Raw genomic sequence first — 21558 nt, 5'->3', positions numbered from 1 at the left:
GCTCCATCGGAGCGGGAGAAGGTGTCCGCCCTCGTCTCCTACCTCTCGGGGAAAGCCCTGGAGTAGGCCAACGCAGTCTGGAATGAAGGAGGAGCCGTGTTGGACAACCTCTTTCGGGCCGTTTTCGATCACCCGCCCGAAGGTAGAGAGGCGGGCGAGCGGCTGGTCCACCTGTGGCAGGGGACGAGGACCGCGCAGGACTTCGCCCTGAAGTTTCGTACTCTAGCGGCTGGGTCCGGGTGGAACGAGCAGGCTCTCATCGACCACTTCCGGTGCCACCTCCGAGAGGACGTCTGAAGGGAGCTAGCCTGCCGGGACACCACGTTGTCCTTCAATCAACTGGTGGACATGGCCATCCGGTTGGACAACCTGCTGGCTTCTAGAGGGCGTCCTGGAAGGGGCCTGCCCATTCCACCCCCTCCCCAACCCGGATCATGAGATGATGAAGCTGGGTGGAGCAGCGATCTGGGAGAGCGGAGGATGACAGCGCCAGTGTCACTCTGTTGTCTGCGTTCTTTTGGGTTTGGAGGCGGCAGGCAGGACATTCTCGCGTCACCCCAGGTATCGAACACCCACACTCGTTCAGATCCCTCTGCTGCGCACTGCACCCTACACATCCACTTTCCTGATTACACGGTAGTTCCCCAGTGTAAAGCGCTGGGAACTTTATGGACAGGTCATTGGCACATAGTCTAGGCATTACATTGGCTCCCCTATCCATTCCACTCCCCATCAGAGCACTTGACAGTCGACCATTAGGGTCCGGGTTCGTTAGGGAAGTTACAGCACCAGTCACTATGGTTACGCACAAGACCCATAGAGAGCAAGTCACCTTTATTATTATTGAGTCTCCTGATTTCCCTGTTGTGTTAGGTCTTCCCTGTTTAGCACTACACAACCCCACCTTTTCATGGCCGCAGAGGGTTCTCACGGGGTGGTCGCGAGAGTGTCAGGGTAGGTGGCTAGGTGTTTCTGTTGGTGCAACCACGGTGGAAAGTCCAGACACTACCTCCACTGTGCACATTCCCCCTGAATACCTCGATTTGGCGCACACGTTTTTTCCAAAACGCAGGTGACCAAATTACCACCTCATCGGGCGGGGGATTGCGCGATAAACCTCTGGGTAGACGCTGTGCCTCCCAGGAGTCATGTGTATCCACTGTTGCAGGTTGAAACGGAGGCGATGGAGACAAACGTCTCCGAGTCCCTGCGCCAGGGGTTCATACGTCCCTCCACTTCGCCCTTGCATTGATTACCGAGCACTGAACAAGGGGACAATACGTTATAGTTATCCTCTACCCCTCATTCCATCTGTGATCGAGTCAATGCAAGGGGCGCGCTTCTTCACAAAATTAGATCTCCGGAGTGCGTACAACCTGGTGCGTGTCCGAGAAGGGGACGAGTAGAAGACAGCATTCAGCACAACCACGGGGCATTATGAATACCTGGTGATGCCGTACAGTTTGATGAATGTTCCATCCGTCTTCCAGTCCTTTGTGAACAAGGGGTTTCGGGACATGCTTGGTTGTGGTGTAGTGGTCTACATTGATGACATTCTGGTGTATTCCGCTACGCGCACCGAGCATATGTCCCTGGTTCGCAAAGTGCTGGTCCAACTGTTGGAACATTACCTTTATGCCAGGGCAGGAAAGTGTCTGTTTTTCCAACAGTCCATCTCCTTCCTCGGATACCGCATTACCACCTCACGTGTGGAGATGGAGGGAGATCGCATTTCAGCCGTGCGTAATTGGCCGACTCCAACCACGGTCAAGGAGGTGCAGCGCTTTATTGGCTTTGCCAACTACTATTGGAGGTTTATCGGTTTTTTGGCAACGTCGCAGCTCCCATCACATCTCTGTTGAAGGGTGGGCCGTCCTGGCTCCGCTGGTCTGCTGAGGTTGACAGGGCCTTCAGTAACCTGAGGGTTCTGTTCACCTCTGCCCTGGTACTGGCCCATCCTGATCCATCACTACCATTCGTAGTGGAGGTGGATGCGTCCGAGGTAGGGATAGGCGCTGTCCTATCTCAACGCTCGGGCACGCCAACCAAGCTCCGCCCCTGTGCCTTCTTCTCCAAGAAGCTCAGCCCGGCGGAACAGAACTACGACGTTGGTGATTGGGAGCTGTTGGCTGTTGTCCGAGCCCTGACCATGTGGAGGCACTGGCGAAACACCCTTTCCTCATCTGGACAGACCCCCGTAACCTGGAGTATATCCGGGCAGCGAGGAGGCTGAACCCTCACCAGGCCAGGTGGGCCCTATTCTTCACCCGGTTTGATTTTACACTATCTTACATCCCGGGTACGAAGAACGTGAAGGCAGACGCACTGTCACGGCTGTACGACACAGAGGCGAGGCCCATAGACAACACCCCCATACTCCCGGCCTCCTGCATTGTGGTGCCGGTAGTGTGGGCGATGGACGCGGACATAGAGCGGGCTTTACGCACAGAGCCATCTCCACCTCAGTGTCCAGTTGGGCTGCAGTACATGCCGTCTCTTGTCCGTGACCGTCTGATCTATTGGGCACACATGTCCCCCTCCTCTGGTCACCCAGGTATCGGTGGTACAGTGCGCTGCCTGACCGGAAAGTACTGGTGGCCTACCTTGGCTAAGGACGTGAGGGTGTCTCCTCCTACTCGGTGTGCGCCCAGTAAGGAACCTAGGCACCTCCCAGCGGGTAAGTTACAGCCCTTACCAGTTCCACAACGGCCATGGTCCCACCTGTGTATTGACTTTCTCACTGATCTTCCCCTCTCTCAGTGTAACACCACCATCCTGGTTGTTGTGGACCGCTTTTCAAAAGCCTGCCGCCTCCTTCATCTGCCCAGTCTCCCCACGGCCCTGCAGACTTCGGAGGCCCTGTTTACTCACGTCTTCCGGCACTACGGGGTGCCAGAGGACATAGTGTCTGACCGGGGTCCCCAGTTAACATCCAGGGTCTGGAAGGCGTTCATGGAACGTCTGGGGGTCTCGGTCAGCCTGACCTCTGGGTTTCACCCCGAGAGTAATAGGTAGGTGGAACAGGTGAATCAGGATGTGGGTAGGTTCCTGCGGTCCTACTGCCAGGACCGGCTGGGGGAGTGGTCAGTGTTCTTGCCATGGCCAGAATATGCCCAGAACTCTCTCTGCCACTCCTCCACTAACCTATCGCCCTTTCCGGAAGCTGAGCCCCGCAGTTTGTGGGGCCGTTCAAAGTCCTGAGGAGGATGAACGAGGTTACATATAGGTTATTACTCCCTTCAGATGACCTTATTAACCCCTCGTTCCATGTGTCTCTCCTCAGGCCGGTGGTAGCTGGTCCGCTCCAGGAGTCTGAGGTGCGGGAGGTTCCTCCGCCCCCTCTGGACATTGAGGGGGCCCCGGCGTACTCCGTCCGTTCCATCCTGGATTTGAGGCGTCGGGTGGGGAGCCTTCAGTACCTCGTGGAGTGGGAGGGGTACGGTCTGGAGGAGCGTTGTTGGGTTCCGGTGAGGGATATCTTCGATCCCTCCCTATTGCGGGATTTCCACCGTCACCATCCGGCTCGCCCTGCTCCGCGTCCTCCTGGCCGTCCCCGAGGCCGGTGTCGGCGCGCTGCTGGAGCTGCACGTCAAGTGGTGGGTACTGTCACGACTTCCTCTGAAGCTGCCACCTCTCCTTGTTCAGGCAGGCTTCGGCGTTCGTCGTCACTGGCCTTCTAGCCACTGCCGCTCCTCATCTCATCATTCCATTTGTTTTGTCTTGTTTATTACACACACCTGGTTCATATCCCCTCATCAGTACCTGTTTAAGTGTTCCCTCTGCCCCCTTGTCTTTGTGTGTGATTGTTTATTGTGGAGGATAGAGAAGCTTGGTGGAGCTCCATGCATTTTGTATTGCCGGGATATTGTATTTTCCAGTGCGCCTGTTTTGCGCACTGGAGTGTTTCGACGCATTACTGCGTAACTCTGTGTTTCAGAATATATCCTGTTATTCTGTGATTTACCCTCCTGCGCCTGACACTTTCCAAATCACCTCATCACAGTATGTGACCAATACATTTGTTTTTTTCCTGTGAAGCACATTGAGTTGCAATACATGTCTGAAATGTGCTGTACAAAAAAAGCTTGATTTTATTTATAGTTGAAATTTGTTTAATGTATCTCTATGTGACATGTTAAAGCAAAGTCACAGATCACTACATGACCTTAGGGGCAATGGTGTCTGCATATGATGTGGAATTCAACTGAATTGAACAGGCAGTGACTTTATAAACTCGAGTACATTCCACTCCTTCTCTGCTGTACTGCTTTTATTTACACACATGATCTACAGTATCTTAATAGAATATAGCATTGTGCCACTACCCACTATGTATTACTCACATCACCAAGTCTCGCCTCACAACAAATACGAGGGGAAATGAATTTATAGCACAGAGCAGTCTCCTTGGGGCTGGTACTGAGGAACTGCTACAGTTACACTGATCTGGCCCGACGTGATCAGGGACACTTTTAAAATCAATCCATCAAACGTGAAAGGCAAGGCACCTGAGAAGAAACGGGTAGCTACATTTATGCACTGAGACTGAGCATGCATCTCTGACTGGAACACAGAGTGAAAGTTGGATTGAAGTTCATTTGAGGACTAGTCACAATATATTGTCACGCAGATGGAAGAGAGTCAGGGCTCGGTGGTGAAGCTGCTCAAGATTTAGTAGATGGAACTGGTCACATTAGATCAAATTATAAGCTACTCATATCTTTTACATTTCCTGATATATATCACTTACTGTAAGTCACCATAGACTATAACGTTTGAGATCAATGTGAAAATGGTCCTCATTCATTTACCACATTTTCCATTTGTTCAACGTGTTTACTGGAACAACCAAAATCACTTACTCCAAAGCATTGTTTGTTCACTGAACTTGCACCATTTGGTCCCTGTAGAAAACAGCTGGAGCTAGTCTACAGGACCAACCTCCCGACAGATTGTATGATAAATAGCTTCACGCAGAACAGGTGAAATTTGTCCGCCTTTATCAGCTGGCTTAGCGTTAATGTCAGCTCCTAGTGTAAGCATCATTAAGAATCAAAATGTCCCCCGTTAGGAAACTGAGCACATGTGCCAGTTCACCGGGGCAGGCTTTGATGTGGCCGCCCCATATTTCAGGGACTAAGTGCTGCTTGAACTGCGGCCAACTGCCGGGGCAATACTAGGGCTTTGAGATATACCATGCTCTTGACTGGTGACGTTCTTAGGCTATAGAAGAAGCCTGATAGTGAAGTACCCTTCAGCTGACTGAGTGCTAAGGCTGCTCTGCTGTTCCTGTAGGTCAGTGTAGACATGTATGAGAGCAACAAGGTTTGAGTCTCTCATAGGTAACAGTAATATGGAGAGCTGCTGTTCTGAAAACCTACAGTAGAGGCAGAATCTACTTGGACATTCAAAATGATATATTTGAAATGTTTGTAGATCACTGTTAAGAATCCTGATTACATATGATTATGTTTAGGTAAAATCACAAAGCCCAGTGGAGATCCAACGCTAAAGATGTGATTTCCACAATGCTAACACAACATACTCTTTCTTAGCCCAGTGAGAACATTGTATTTGTTCTCCTGTCTGGGAAAATGTCTTCAGTCACGCCATTTTCCTGACATCATCTCTCCTTAATGTCTGTCGATGAACAAGAGCTATGCGCCGTGTGTCATCACAGCTCGTCGCGAGCCCACTGAACTCCATATAGTCGCACTCTAGCGCTGGATACCAAACAGCCCAACAGGAGATAGCACACTGCTTGCTGTCAACTAGCACTGCCAGAAATGAGTTGAAATGGTATTATCTATAATATATGGGAGCCTCTTCTATTTTTATTAATGGTGATGACAGCCTCCATTCCTTAGAGAGAGGGAGGATCATTATTGGAAATGAGTCCATGTTGATTGAAGTATTGGGATGCTTGAAAGTTTTTTCCATGAGGGGTGAAGATTACGTTTGGTAAACAAAATTGTACTCTTACAAGAGCAATTTAGGATTAAGCAAAATTTAGGAAGGGATTCTACCACAATTTTACAGTAATATACAGTGCCGTGAAAAAGTATTTTCCCCCTTTCTGATTTTCTCTATTTTTGCATATTTTTGATACTGAATGTTATCAGATTTTCAACCAAACCTAATATTAGATAAAGGGAACCTGAGCTTACAAATAACAACAACCAAAAAAACATATTTTATTTAATTAACAAAGTTCTGCAACACCCAACTCCCCTGTGTGAAAAAAGTAATTGCCCCCTTACACTCAATAACTGGTTGTGCCACCTTTAGCTGCAATGACTGTAACCAAATGCTTCCTGTAGTTGTTGATCAGTCTCTCACATCGCTGTGAAGGAATTTCGACCCAGTCTTACATTCAGAACTGTTTTAACTCAGCAACATTTGTGGGTTTTCAAGCATGAATTGCTCGTTTCAAGTCCTACCACAATATTTAAATTGGGATTAGGTCTGGACTTTAACCATTCCAAAACTTAGAATGTGTTGCTTTTTAAAAATTTTCCTGTAGACTTGATTGTGTTTGCCGCATGACCCAGCTGCGCTTCAGCTTCAGCTCACAGACGGATGGCCTGACATTCTCCTGTAGAATTCTCTGATACAGAGGAGAATTCATGGTTCCTTCTATTAAGGCAAGTCGTCCAGGTCATGAGGCAGCAAAGCATCCCCAAACCATCACACTACCACCACCATGCTTCACTGTTGGTATGAGGTTCTTACTGTGGAATGCAGTGTTTGGTTTTCGCCAGGCATAATGGGGACCCATGTCGTTCAAAAAGTTGACTGAAGTTTGCCAAAAAGCACCTGGATGATCATCAAGACTCTTGGAAGAACGTTCTATGGACAGATGAGTCAAAAGTATAATTTTTTGGATGAAAGTATAACTTTTCATGCTTGAAAACCCACAAAGCAGTTCTGTATGCAAGAGTGGGCCAAAATTCCTCCACAGCGATGTGAGCGACTGATCAACAACTACAGGAAGCATTTGGTTGCAGTCATTGCAGCTAAAGGTGGCACAACCAGTTATTGAGTGTAAGGAGGCAATTACTTTTTCACACAGGGAATTGGGTGTTGCATAAATTTGTTAACTAAATAAAAAAAATAAGTATAATTTATTTTGTTATTTGTAAACTCAGGTTCCCTTTATCTAATATAATGTTTTGGTTGAAGATCTGATCAAATTCAGTATCAATAATATGCAAAAACAGAGAAAATCAGAAAGGGGGCAAATACACTACATGACCAAAGGTATGTGGAGACCTGCTCGTCGAACATCTCATTCCAACATCATGGACATTAATACTGACTTGTTGGAAAGGTGGTATCCTATGACAGTGCCACGCTGAAAGTCACTGAGCTCTTCGGTAAGGCCATTCTACTGCCAATATTTGTCTATGGAGATTGCATGACTGTGTGCTCGATTTTATACACCTGTCAGCAACGGATGTGGCTGAAATTGCCGAATCCACTAATTTGAAGGGGTGTCCACATACTTTTGTATATATAGTGTATTATAACTTGAATCATTATCTTTAGGGGTGCTTTTATCTTTTTCTGACAAGAACTCTTTGATTCATCTCATCAGGGTGAGACTTAGGTTTCAGTTCCCGTAACAGGCTCTTCATATAGGAACTACAGATAAAAAGGTTAGCTCGACCTTGTGAAATAAAAGGAGTGAACTCTTTTAAACATGCTTTGATCATTACTCTTGAAAACAAAACAAATTTGAAATAAAGCTAATTTAATTTATCTCCAAAAGGGGAAAGTTACACAGCATATTCACTGCAACGGGACTAATTGCAACATAGCTGATAACTAGTAAAAACAACTCCACCAACTTATTTGAATGTTTTGCCAGAATATACTCCTTATACCCTCTATTTCTGCTCTAAAAGTACAGTGGTTATGTATACGATTGCATGCAGGAGCGTACTGAATAGAGATGGCACTCAACCGTGATGAAATTCTGTATATACTGAACAATTCAAAAATGCCCATGCTGGTGTGCTCTACTGTATTAGAGAAAACATTTTCTCAGGGTTTTGGATGAGCCTTAGCAAAGTGCGTCATTAACATCACCAGTTTATAACAGTACAATAACCAAGCCTTTCTGTATAGATATCTGTGTAGGAAGAGAGCCTAGTGATGTAACAGATCTTACTTAAATGGCAGGGGCAGCAATGTTGGTCTAGAAGACCCCTCAGGCTCATCTCATTTTACTGCCAATGTTTGTCTATGGAGATTGCATAGATGCCATGGAGATTGCATGTCAGTGTCCTTTTTCACAGCACTGTAGCTATTTTCAGTTCCAAAAATCTGACTGCACTCCTATCAATTTTAATCAGCTGATCAGCTCTCAAACTGGGTAAAACTTTAGATACTGGTAAAAACTTCACCTACACATCACTATATTACAAAAATGCCCTTCAACTTCTGCTGGATGGGAAACTTTTTCTGAATTAGTTTCAAGTGTTAGGGGTAAACCCATCAAACAGGGCATTTCAGAATAGATGCTTTGTTTTCCAGAGGTTCTCAAATTCCACTGTGGTGGCATTTCCTTTATGCTAACAGTGTAACTACGCAACCTTTCTAATCTCACTCCATCTTTTTTCCATTGGACTGTTTTGGTATGATGGTGTGTGGGAAAGGTAGAGCAGTAGTACAAAAGTAACATCACTAAACAACCAACCTCACTCAAACACAACCGGCACATACAGTACAATTTTAAACATTCAACCACCACTTGCTGTCATTAGTCAATTTGGGAAATTTATAAAAATGAATTGGAATTGTACATTTCTCTCAAATCAGACAGAACAATATAGGGCAAGGAACATCATAAGCCGCCATAACACTTTCCCTTCTCCCTGTGAAACTCACCCAGTAACTGGACACCTCGTGTCAGGCCGTAGACGTCTATGAGAGCCCAGAGTGGCTCGGAGGCATGGACCCCGCTGAAGAACAGCATGGGGCTGGAACCATTGGTGCGGTAAAACACCCGACCCTTCTTGTCCACCCAGAAGGAGATGACATTGCCCTCATTGGACAGCTCCTCGGGCAGGGCCTTGGCCCAGAAGCCGTTCTGGGAGACCAGGTCTGGGCAGGCGTACTTGGGCAGGTTGTCTGGGTTGATGCGGGACGGGTCCTTGGAGGTGAAGCCCAGACGCAGGGCTCCGCTCCAGCAGCACTGCTTCTTAGTGATCTGGAGGGGAACAGATAATGGTTTCACATATACCATTTACATTTTGATGAAGGGAGTTAAGCTGGTGAATGACCTAAAGTCCATTCCATTAGTCGTGTTAACCTAAAATTGACCAATAGACATTATGGTTGGCCATTTGTTAAAACTTTGACAAACCAAATGGTAAACAACAACAACACAAATAAACATATACTGTATGTCTGTTTATCATCAGAATGGATATTCTTGTCGGATCTCATTTAAAACCTCTATTTACACTTCTTTCACCATTCAAGATAACAGTAGGCCAATGGCTCACATGGCAATGCTTCCCCTGCTCTTTCACTTGAGACATAGATGGTCTGATAGGTGAAGTGGAAACTTTGGCTAAGCTCTTTTGGCCCACACAGAATCAGGGGAATAATGAAGGTAAAATGCACAGTGAGTGAGAGAGACAGACAAAATAATTATGGAAAACAGGCTAAAAGAAAGGGAGGAAAGAAAGTGTGCTGATAACCATGGTCCACTGCCCAGTCTATCCATACCTTGAGGCGGACCTGCTCGTACAGGGCGATGGACCGGTTGCTGAAGGTGATGGCGTTGCAGAAGCTGGCCTGCCTCTTGACGGTCCTCTGGGCCACGTCCATGACGATCTGGAAGCCCTTGGCACTGGGGTGGAAGAGCAGGGGAAAGGAGGACAGGCTGCCCCCACACTGCAGGATGGGCAGACATTGCTTGGTGGGCTTATGGTGGTAGCGGTGGGATGTGGTGGGGAAGGGGCCACCCAGAGAATCTGAAAAGGAGGAAGCATAGGGGGAGTTAGATATACGGATCTACAAAGAACATTACTTGAGAGATCAGAAAAGTATTACTAAAATGCATATCATAGGAACCACAACATTTGCAGTTGTACTCTATGGCATCCACTGTTTAAATATGCACAATGTCAATATAAAAATGCATTAACAGCATACAATCAATAAAAACTGCCTTTCTTCAATGTTGTGATGATGACTGGGTGTATAGGTAACTGCCAAAAATAAAGGAAACACCAACATAAAGTATCTTAATATGGCGTTGGGCCACCACGAGCCAGAACAGCTTCAATGCACCTTGGCAAAGATTCTACAAGTGTCTGGAACAAGAAATTCCATAATTTGGTGTTTTGTTGAAAACAGCCATGGCATATGGTTTACATCATTTTCATGCTCATCAAGCCATTTGTTGACCACTCGTGCCCTGTGGATGGGGGCATTGTCCTCCTATGGGGTCATAGCCATAGTAGCCAAAATAATGGCCAAAATGGCTGGCCAGCATTTTTATACATTACCCTAAGCATGATGGGATGTTAATTGCTTAATTAACTCAGGAACCACACCTGTATCCCTCGTTTCCATTATTACCTGTATGTTCCTTTAAGAACCATTTAACTCAAACTTTATTTTCAGAAATCCAACAACGAGTACAAACAAAATTAAATATAGGTCTGTTAGTAATCTCGATTTTCTCCTTGGATGAGAATATATAAGGATAAGAGCTGCTTGGTAACCAGAGAGAATTGTGCAGCTGCGAAAACCTCATACAAAATGAGGTAATATCAGTCATTGGTAATCTCCTGTCATACCATTCATTTTTTGTTATTCCACATTTTGCCAATGGTTTATTCAGATCCCCATTAGCTTTTGCCGAAGCGGCAGCTATTCTTCCTGGGGTCCACACAAAAGCATAAACACGACAAGTAACAAAGCAAAACACTGATAGACAAGAACAGTTTCACAAATTTAAAATACAATGATATGCGTGTGTTTGTGTGTCATTTCACAGTCTCTATTGTGCAATGAGATGTTGTTTTATCAATTTTTGAAATGGTAATGTTGCTGTTTGCTTGGGTCATTGGAGATGGAAGGGAGTTCCATGCAATCATGGCTCTGTATAATACTGTGCGTTGCCGTTAATTCATTTTGGACTAGGGGACTGTGAAAAGACCCCTGGTGGCATGTGTTGTTGGGTATGTATGGGTTTCTGAGCTGTATGTTATTTAATTATGCAGACAATCTGGAATTGATCACAGTAATATTTCTAATAAAAACTAGAAGAGAAGGAGTTAATCTCTCGTCAACTAGGAAAGACTGGCATGCATGTTGTTGATGTTAGTTCTGTATGTGCAGTTAAGGGCAAGACGTGCAGCTCTGTTTTGAGCCAGCTGCAGCTTTTTTAGATCTTTCTTTGCTACACTTGACCATATTACCAGACAGTAATCAAGATGGGACAAGACCAGAGCCTGAACAACTAGTACAGTTGATTTGTGTCAAAAATGCAGAAGATCTTTTACAGATATACCCCATCCCCATATTCACAACAACTTTATCAATAGGACTTGACCATGATAATTGACCATCCAATGTTATACCTAGGAGTTTAGCTTCCTCAGCTTGCTCAATGGTCACACCCTTTATGCACAACACAAATCAAATTGTATTTGTCACATGCTTCGTAAACAACAGTGAAATGCTTACTTACAGGCCCTTCCCAACAATGCAGAGAGAAAGAAAATAGAGAAATAATAGAAAAGTAAAACACGTAATAATAAAATTAATAATAAATACAGAGTGAGTAACGATAACTTTGCTATATACACAGGGTACCAGTACCGAGTCGATGTGCAGGGGTACAAGGTAAGAGGTAGATATTTACATATAACTAGGAATAAAGTGACAGATAATAAACAGTAGCAGCAGCGTATATGTGATGAGTCAAAAACAAATAGTGCAAAAAAGGGTAAATACAGATAGTTAAATAGTTAACCAAATACAGTTCCTTTGGAAAGTATTCAGACCCTTTGACTTTTTCCACATTTTGTTAGGTTATACCCTTATTCTAACATTTATTAAATTGTATTTTTTTCTCATCAATCTACACACAACACCCCATAATGACAAAGAAAAAACAGGTTTTTAGAAATGTTTGCAAATGTATAAAACAGAAAAAACTGAAATATCACATTTACATAAGTATTCAGACCCTTTACTCAGTATTTGTTGAAGCACCTTTGGCAGCGATTACAGCCCTGAGTCTTCTTGGGTATGACGCTACAAGCTCTCAAGCTCTCTCAGGTTGGATGGGGAGCGTTGCTGCAAAGCTATTTTCAGGTCTCTCCAGAGATATTCGATCGGGTTCAAGTCCGGGCTCTGGCTGGGCCACTCAAGGACATTCAGAGACTTGTCCCGAAGCCACTCCTGCATTGTCTTGGCTGTGTGCTTAGGGTCATAGTCCTGTTGGAAGGTGAACCTTCGCCCCAGACTGAGGTCCTGAGCGCTCTGGAGCAGGTTTTCATTAAGGAGCTCTCTGTACATTGCTCTGTTCATCTTTGCCTCGATCCTGACTAGTCTCCCAGTCCCTACCACTGAAAAACATCCCCACAGCATGATGCTGCCACCACCATGCTTCACCGTAGGGATGGTGGCAGGTTTCCTCCAGGCGTGACGCTTGGCATTCAGGCCAAAGAGTTCAATCTTGGTTTCATCAGACCAGAGAATCTTGTTTCTCATGGTCTGAGAGTCTTTAGGTGCCTTTTGGCAAACTCCATGTGGGCCGTCATGTACCTTTTACTGAGGTGTATCTTCCGTCTGGTCTCTCTACCATAAAGGCCTGAATGGTGGAGTGCTGCAGAAATGGTTGTCCTTCTGGAAGGTTCTCCAATCTCCACAGAGGAATTCTAGAGCTCTGTCAGAGTGACCATCGGGTTCTTGGTCACCTCCCTGACCAAGGCCCTTCTCCCCCGATTGCTCAGTTTGGCAGGGCGACCAGCTCTAGGAAGAGTCTTGGTGGTTCCAAACTTCTTCCATTTAAGAATGATGGCGGCCACTATGTTCTTGGGGACCTTCAATGCTGCAGAAATGTTTTGCTACCCTTGCGACACAATCCTGTCTCTGAGCTCTACGGACAATTCCTTCGACCTCATGGTTTTTGCGCTGACATGCAATGTCAACTGTGGGATCTTATATAGACAGGTACCTTTCCAAGTCATGTCCAATCAACTGCAACAATTTATCACAGGTGGACTCCAATCATGTTGTATCAAGGATGATCAATGGAAACAGGATGCACCTGAGCTCAATTTCAAGTCTCATAGCAAAAGGTCTGTATACTTATGTAAATAAGGTGCATAGGTAGACTTGGTGCATAGGTACCGGTTGCGGTGCTGTAGCAGAGAGACCAGTGCTGCATGGAGATTGACACTGCAATGGACAGCAGCCATTTTACGGGCTCCTGACCAATTCTGCTATTTTGTGTTTATAAAATTTTTGAACACAATGTTTCTGCCATTATTTCCTATGCCTGAAAAGAGCTGCTGGACATCAGAACAGCAACCGTTGAGATTTAGATCTTAGGGAATGTTTTGAAACAAATACAATGCTTTTAGTTGTAGTATTGTGTGTAGGCCAGTGACAAAACATCTACATTTAATCCATTTTAAATCCAGGCTGTAACACAACAAAATGTGGAAAAAGTCAAGGGGTGTGAATACTTTCTGAAGGCATTGTATTTAAGACCAGTTTATTATTAATCACCCATTCTGATACTGACTGTAACTCCTTATTTAGAATTTCAGTGAGCTCACTGGCTTTTGGTGCTGACATGTAGAGTGTGGAATCATCCGCATACATAGTCATTCTAGCATCGTGTAACACCAGTGGCAAATAATTTGTAAAAAATAGAGAAGAGTAACAGCCCAAGCTAACTGCCCTGAGGGACACCGCACTGTACATATCTGATATTAGAGAAGCTTCCATTGAAGAACACTCTCTGGGATCTATTGAATAGATAACTCTCCAACCATGTGATGGCAGGTGATTTAAATCCATAACAAGTGAGTTTTTTTCAATAACAGTTTATGATCAATAACATCAAAGGCTGCACTGAAATCTAACAATACAGCTCCAACTATCATCTTATTATCCATTTATGCTAACCAATCATCAGTCATCTGAGTCAGTGCAGTACACGTTGAGTGCCCTTCTCTATATGCATGCTGAAAGTCAGTAGTTAACTTGTTCTCTGAAAAATAGCATTGTATTTGGTCAAACACAATTCTCTCCATCAGTTTACTAAGAACAGGCAGCAAACTGATTGGCGGCTGTTGGAGACAGCAAAGGGTGCTTTACTATTTTTAGGCAGTGAAATTACTTTAGCTTCCTTCCACGCCTGTGGACACACAGACACAGACACAGACGACACAGACACAGAAACAGTCACACACACACACACACACACACACAAACACACACACTCCTTTAGGCTTTGGTTAAAGATATAGCCCTGGTTTCATCTTGAGTCTTGAATATATCTTGAATATATCAACAATATATACAGTGGGGTCCACAATTATTGACACGCTTGATAAAGATGAGCAATAATGACTGTCTAAAATAAATAATTCAAATAATGAGCTATATCGTATGCTACATTTTTGGGGGGAAATTATAGTTTATACTAATACAATTGCTCAGAGAAAGATATTTTGTTTATCAAGTAATAATTTATCTCAAAAAGGTAGGGGTCAAAATTATTGACACCCCTAAAGATTCTTATAAATAAAGTAGTCAGAAATGCAGTATTTGGTCCCATATTCCTAGCATGCAATGACTACAGCAAGCGTGTGACTCTACAAACATGTTGGATGCATTTGCAGTTAGTTTTGGTTGTGTTTCAGATAATTATGTGCCCAACAGAAATGAATGGTAAATAATGTATTGTGTCATTTTGGAGTCACTTTTATTGCAAATAAGAATATAATATGTTTTTAAACACTTCTACATTCATGTGGATGCTACCATGATTACGGATCATTCTGAAATAATCGTGAATAATAATGAGTGAGAAAGTTACAGAGGGTCAAAGAATAGCATAACGGAAAAAACGACTACAAAGCTACTTTAGGATGTATCTGACTTGTAGTAAATACCAAAGAATGCATAATGGGTAATAAACAGCTCCTACACATACATCCTTCAATGCAGCTCTAATTGACTCCAAATCTACTTTTCTCACATCTGCCTTTTTGTAGACTGATAAGGCGTGGTTTGTGCCACTGTAAGCGCTAAATCAACAGTTAGGCTACTCCCCTTGGTTATCCTAATCTCCTTTTCCTCATTTACATTTTCACATCTCCCTTCAAAGCAATACAACAATGCCAAGGACATTGAGTTGTCATGGAGATATTTCTGGTGAGATCATCACAAATAATGACTTATTCAACAGACAATTGTGTGGGAATAACCTAATGTTATTTTATGACTTGCACTTAGCTGATTGTCAAATTAACATTCACAAATAATATTTTATAATATATAATAATATTAAGATAATAGGTAATATCACAAATACCTGTCCTTCACAAACCTACAGTACAGTATAAACCAGTAGAGGTTTGGGAGCAGGTCAACACTGGCCTGTCACCAGGTCACTGCACTAAAAAGCAAAAGGTCTAAGGATCTAAAACTAGAGGAGCACGTTTGCCTAATTAAGAGGGGTGCGTGTGTGTGTGAGTGAGTGTGAGAGAGAGAGAGTATCCCTAGCCTAATCTCTTATTATTGCTCATGACCTCTAGGGGTCAAGAGCTTTTCAGTGTACCCAGGAGACATTTCAATTAGGCAGCTTACATTGGCAACAGAGCATCATGGGGCTTCTGCGAATGCAGTCACTTCAATTTCAAGACAGGAATATTATGCATAGGTTAAACTCGTATCTATCCATGGATGTACATAATAGCCTCATTTGAATAAGACATTTGACCAGGAAATTAACCAAAAATAATGCAGCACAGAATTTGTCATGTGTTTCTACAGAGTTATTTTCTCCATTGTTGAAACTCTTTTAGATTATGGCTGCCAAGAGAACTCCAATGAATTGTTCAGGCTAATCTGGCATAGGAAAAGTACATCTTATTTGTTAGAGTATACACTACTGACTTGAGGTATTCACATGTCTGTGCCTGGGCTACAGAAAAATGATGAATGGTTCTTTATGTACAACAATGGTCCTAAATAAAGTCATAATAAATCAAGTAACCATATTTTTTTTATCATGTCACATTATGTTTGATGGCAACATAAAAGGGTGTATTGTATTCAACCACTGGCCTAACAAATGATAATGTATGACATGCCAGAACATACAAAACAAACACTTTTGGTTGACTCAAGGTCCAAAATGTGTTTACAAAATACCTCACAAATGCCAAATGCATTGTGCTTACTGCTGCCACATTGATAGATTTGAATTCTTTATGCTTATTTAAATTAAGCATTACATTGTATTGTCTGAGAAGGTCGGTGCCTACCTCCTCGACGGCACAGAGGTTCTCTGTGTACACTACTGGTCAAAAGTTTTAGAACACCTACTCATTCAAAGGTTTTTCTTTATTTTTACTATTTTCTACATTGTAAAAAACTATGAAATAACACATATGGAATCATGTAGTAACCAAAAAAGTGTTAAACAAATCAAATATATTTTAGATTCTTCAAATAGCCACCCTTTGCCTTGATGACAGCTTTGCACACCTGTGGCATTCTATCAACCAGCTTCATGAGGTAGTCACCTGGAATGCATTTCAATTAACCGGTGTGCCTTCTTAAAAGTTAATTTGTGGAATTTCTTTCCTTCTTAATGCGTTTGAGCCAATCAGTTGATACAGAAGATAGCCCTAGTCCATATTATGGCAAGAACTGCTCAAATAAGCAAAGAGAAACTACAGTCAATCGTCAATAGAGAAAATGTCCATAACTTTGAAAGTGCAGTCGCAAAAACCATCAAGCACTATGATGAAACTGTCTCTCATGAGGACCGCCACAGGAATGGAAGACCCAGAGTTACCTCTGCTGCAGAGGATAAGTTCATTAGAGTTACCAGCCTCAGAAATTGCAGCCCAAATAAATGCTTCACAGAGTTCAAGTAACAGACACATCTCTACATCAACTGTTCAGAGGAGACTGTGTGAATCAGGCCTTCATGATAGAATTGCTGCAAAGAAACCACTACTAAAGGACACCAATAAGAAGAAGAGACTTGATTGGGCCAAGAAACACGAGCAATGGACATTAGACCAATGGAAATGTGTCCTTTGGTCTGGAGTCCAAATTGGAGATTTTTGGTTCCAACCGCCGTGTCTTTGTGAGACGTGGTGTGGGTGAACGGATGATCTCCGCATGTGTATTTCCCACCATAAAGCATGGAGGAGGAGGTGTTATGGTGTGGGAGTGCTTTGCTGGTGACACTGTCTGTGATTTATTTAGAATTCAAGGCACACTTAACCAGCATGGCTACCACTGCATTCTGCAGCGATACTCCATCCCATCTGGTTTGGGCTTAGTGTGACTATCATTTGTTTTTCAACAGGACAATGACCCAACATACCTCCAGGCTCTCCAAGAAGGAGAGTGATGGAGTGCTGCATCAGATGACCTGGCCTCCACAATCCCCCTACCTCAACCAGCAAATTAAGATGGTTTGGGATGAGTCGGACTGCAGAGTGAAGGAAAAGAAGCCAACATGTGCTCAGCATATGTGGGAACTCCTTCAAGACTGTTGGAAAAGCATTCCAGGTGAAGCTGGTGTAGAGAATGCCAAGAGTGTGCAAAGCTGTCATCAAGGCAAAGGGTGGCTATTTGAAGAATCTCAAATATATAATATATTTTGATTTGTTTAACACTTTTTTGGTTACTACAGAATTCCATATGTGTTATTTCACAGTTTTGATGTCTTCACTATTATTCTACAATGTAGAAAATAGTAAAAAATAAAGAAAAACCCTGGAATGAGTAGGTGTTCTAAAACTTTTGACCGGTAGTGTTTATCTTGAGAGCAATGCAACCGGACAGAGATGTCAAACTTCACATTGAGCAGAGACTGGGCATGATAAAGAGAAACGCCACGACAAGCATCCAGCATGCAGGTTAAGGAAGGGGAATATTGCTTAGAGCTCAATCGTCATTGATTGGTCAGGGCAACCAAACAGTGAAGACTGGATAGACAGAGCCAGAGACAGCCATAGGCAGTGTCACCTGGCCCGCAGCCCCGCTGCCCCGTTCTGGAGTCTTTTTTCCAGGCTTGACATTACGTTAGCATCAGGGCTCAGTGGCCCGCTAATGTGGGACAAAAGCTCAGCGGCAGCAGCCCTGGAGAGCACAGGGCAAGTGTGTTACAGCAGCTTGGTTGTCACAATGTGTCATCTCTGAAAGGGACAGGTAGAGGTTGGCCCTAAGCACTAATCTAATGTCGGTTTTACATTTGACGTGCTGATGGTCAAGGTTTAACTGGGTTTGGGTAAGATGGTCCTAGATATGACTCTAAGGGCATCTAGCTGCCTAAGGCCACTGGGAAGCCTAGGGTATGTATACTACCCTGGCTGACACAACTATAGTTTCACATTTCTAATAGACCTCTCCTACCTGTGAGGTCTAATGTAAAGTATAAACTGGGTTGTTCGAGCCCTGAATGCTGATTGGCTGACAGCCGTGGTATATCAGACCTTATACCATGGGTATGACAAAACATTTATTTTGACTGCTCTAATTTCGTTGGTAACCAGTTTATAATAGCAATAAGGCACCTCGGGGGTTTGTGATATGTGGCCAATATACCACGGCTAAGGGCTGTGTCCAGGAACTCCGTGTTGCATCGTACATGAGAACAGCCCTTAGCCGTGGTATATTGGCCATATACCACACCCCCTCATGCCTTATTGCTTAAGTATACCATATACTGTACATTGCACACACGTAATCTCTGTATCATTGCATAGCCAGGAAAGATGGATTGCATAGCTAGGAAAGCTGTTTGTGATGTTCACCAAGATGGCGCCGATAGACATTTACAAGCATTTTGCTACACCCGCAATAACATCTGCTAAATATGTGTATGAGACCAATAAAATATGATTTGATGTTTATAAAAGTTTTGAACCTCTTATTATAGCCTCATCATATAGATCTATCTGACAAGGGACAAAAAGGGACAAGAAGGGACAAAAAAACAAATACGATTTAGTACACCATGAGGCCATGATCAGAGTAGAACTGCAGACTACACATGTATTCATTTAGAGTAATTAACATGATTAATTTGATTAGTTATGTCAATGCATATGGTTTTGTGGAGTATCAGACAACTGATTGGACACTTGGGCAGTCAATGAGAGGCACACTGTTTACAAATACTAGGCAAGGTAAACGATTTAAATCATAATAATAATAATTAAGGAACACCATTTCTCCACATTGATAACCCGTTATATTCAATGTCCAGTTATTTGGCTCAATCATCCCAGACATACTAACCAAAAGTTGTCATCCGAAGAAAATATGTAGCAGATAAGAAAATAAGAAATATAAATACCATCAGCCAATTTGAAACAATGCAAATATGAAGTTGATTCTTGAACATTCACGTTGCTGCACATACCAGAATATTACATTGCTATAATTGTGTGATAACGTTAGCATGCATCTAACATAAAAAAGAACACAAGTCATAGCTAGAGCATTCATAATACTTTAACTCATTTTCTTGCTGACTAATTTATTTTTGTAAGGGATAAACTGCCAGTTAACAATCAACTTATAATCATCCTCAAATTTTGCAATTTTTGCCTCTAGGTTTTCATTGTAGCCTATCCCATCAGCATCAGCAACGTTTTTATTATTGCTAAACATATGCAATCGATAATCGAATATAGGCTACCTCCCCCTCAAATGTCAAATATCCTTACCGTACAATGTATTTCTTGTTATCTGACCTCCCATGTTTAAATACAAGGTGAGTTCCTCTTCTCTGGTTTTGTTAGATAAAATATTCACAGAGACATGCGCTCCTTGGCTGTCAACATAACATAATCAGATAATCACGATTTCGTTCTCTTCAAACACCGTTTGCCCTCAGTGTAGTTAGTGGCTGTCCAAGCCGATTCACATTGGACCGCGGCAGATAGGCTACACAGCAGTAACACACAGCAGCGCAGAATAACATTGAAATTAACATAAAAGGTGGAAGTGGAGGTGGAGCTTCAAGAATAACTATTAACACTATCGATAACACCAAGGAAGTTGACTTCCAACTTTTCTCCTTTTGAAGTCAACGATAGCCTAAATGAGTGCATTTTTCGGTAAACAAACATAGCGCGCCCAAAACCAGTATGCACTGAGAGGAAATCTGAATGGTGTACACAGTTTTGGAAATGCAGGGAAAGTCCAACAATTTACTTGTAGCTACCTTAGGATACATTTACACAGGCAGCACAATTCTGACATAATTTTTCACTAATTGGTCTTTTGAGCTCTGAACAAGATCTGATGTTAAAAGATCTGATGTGATTGGTCAAAAGACCAATTAGTGGAAAACAGATCAGAATTGGGCTGCCTGTGTAAACGCAACTTAAGTTTAATAGCTAAAATCAGCTGCAATGTACACTGTATGTACAAAAATATGTGGACACTCCTTCAAATTAGTGGATTTGGCTATTTCAGCCACACCCATTGATGAAAGGTGTATAAAATCGAGCACACAGACATGCAATCTCCATGGAGAAACGATGGCAGTAGAATAGCCTTCCTGAAGAGCTCAGTGACTTTCAACGTGGCACCGTCATAGGATGCCACCTTTCCAACAAGTTAGTTCGTCAAATTTCTTCCCTGCTAGATCTGCCCCAGTCAACTGTAAATTATGTTATTGTGAAGTGGAAACATCTAGGAGCAACAACGGTTCAGTCGCGAAGTGGTAGGCCAAACAAGCTCACAGAAGGGGACCGCCGAGTGCTGAAGCGCGTAGCACGTAAAAATTGTCTGTCCTCGGTTGCAATACTCATAACCAAGTTCCAAACTGCCTCTGGAAGCAACGTCAGCACAAGGTTTCCATGGCCGAGCAGCCGCACACAAGCCTAAGATCACCATGCGCAATGCAAAGAGTCGGCTGGATTGGTGTAAAGCTCACCGCCATTGGACTCTGGAGCATTGGAAACGGGTTCTCTGGAGTGATGAATCACGCTTCACCATCTGGCTGTCCGACGGACGAATCTGGGTTTGGCGGATGTCAGGAGAACGCTACCTGCCCGAATGCATAGTGCCAACTGTAAAGTTTGGTGGAGGAGGAATAATGGTCTGGGGCTGGTTTTCATGGTTCGGGCAAAGCCCCTTAGTTCCAGTGAAAGGAAATCTTAACACTACAGCATACAATTACATTCTAGACAATTCTGTGCTTCCAACTTTGTGGCAACAGTTTGAGGAAGGCCCTTTCCTGTTTCAGCATGACAATTCCCCCGTGCACAAAGCGAGGTCCATACATTTTACATTTTTACATTTTAGTAATTT

General features: G+C 43.5%; 1 protein-coding gene across 1 annotated transcript in view; it reads right to left on the bottom strand.

Annotated features, from left to right (window-relative positions):
- The window catches only part of LOC121553571 (E3 ubiquitin-protein ligase NEURL1-like), a 60401-nt gene extending 40251 nt beyond the window's left edge, over positions 1 to 20150 (bottom strand). The window contains exons 1-3 of the mRNA XM_041866797.2: positions 19965 to 20150; positions 9739 to 9986; positions 8893 to 9214 (exon numbers count right to left, since the gene is read on the bottom strand). Of these exons, the coding sequence (XP_041722731.2) occupies positions 8893 to 9214; positions 9739 to 9986; positions 19965 to 19998 (604 nt within the window). The 5' untranslated portion in view covers positions 19999 to 20150. The remainder of the gene's footprint in view (positions 1 to 8892; positions 9215 to 9738; positions 9987 to 19964) is intronic.
- Positions 20151 to 21558: the final 1408 nt, after the last annotated feature.

The sequence above is a fragment of the Coregonus clupeaformis genome, chromosome 37, assembly GCF_020615455.1.
Source record: "Coregonus clupeaformis isolate EN_2021a chromosome 37, ASM2061545v1, whole genome shotgun sequence".
Classification (NCBI taxonomy): Eukaryota; Metazoa; Chordata; class Actinopteri; order Salmoniformes; family Salmonidae; genus Coregonus; species Coregonus clupeaformis.
This window is presented reverse-complemented; position numbering and strand designations above follow the sequence as displayed.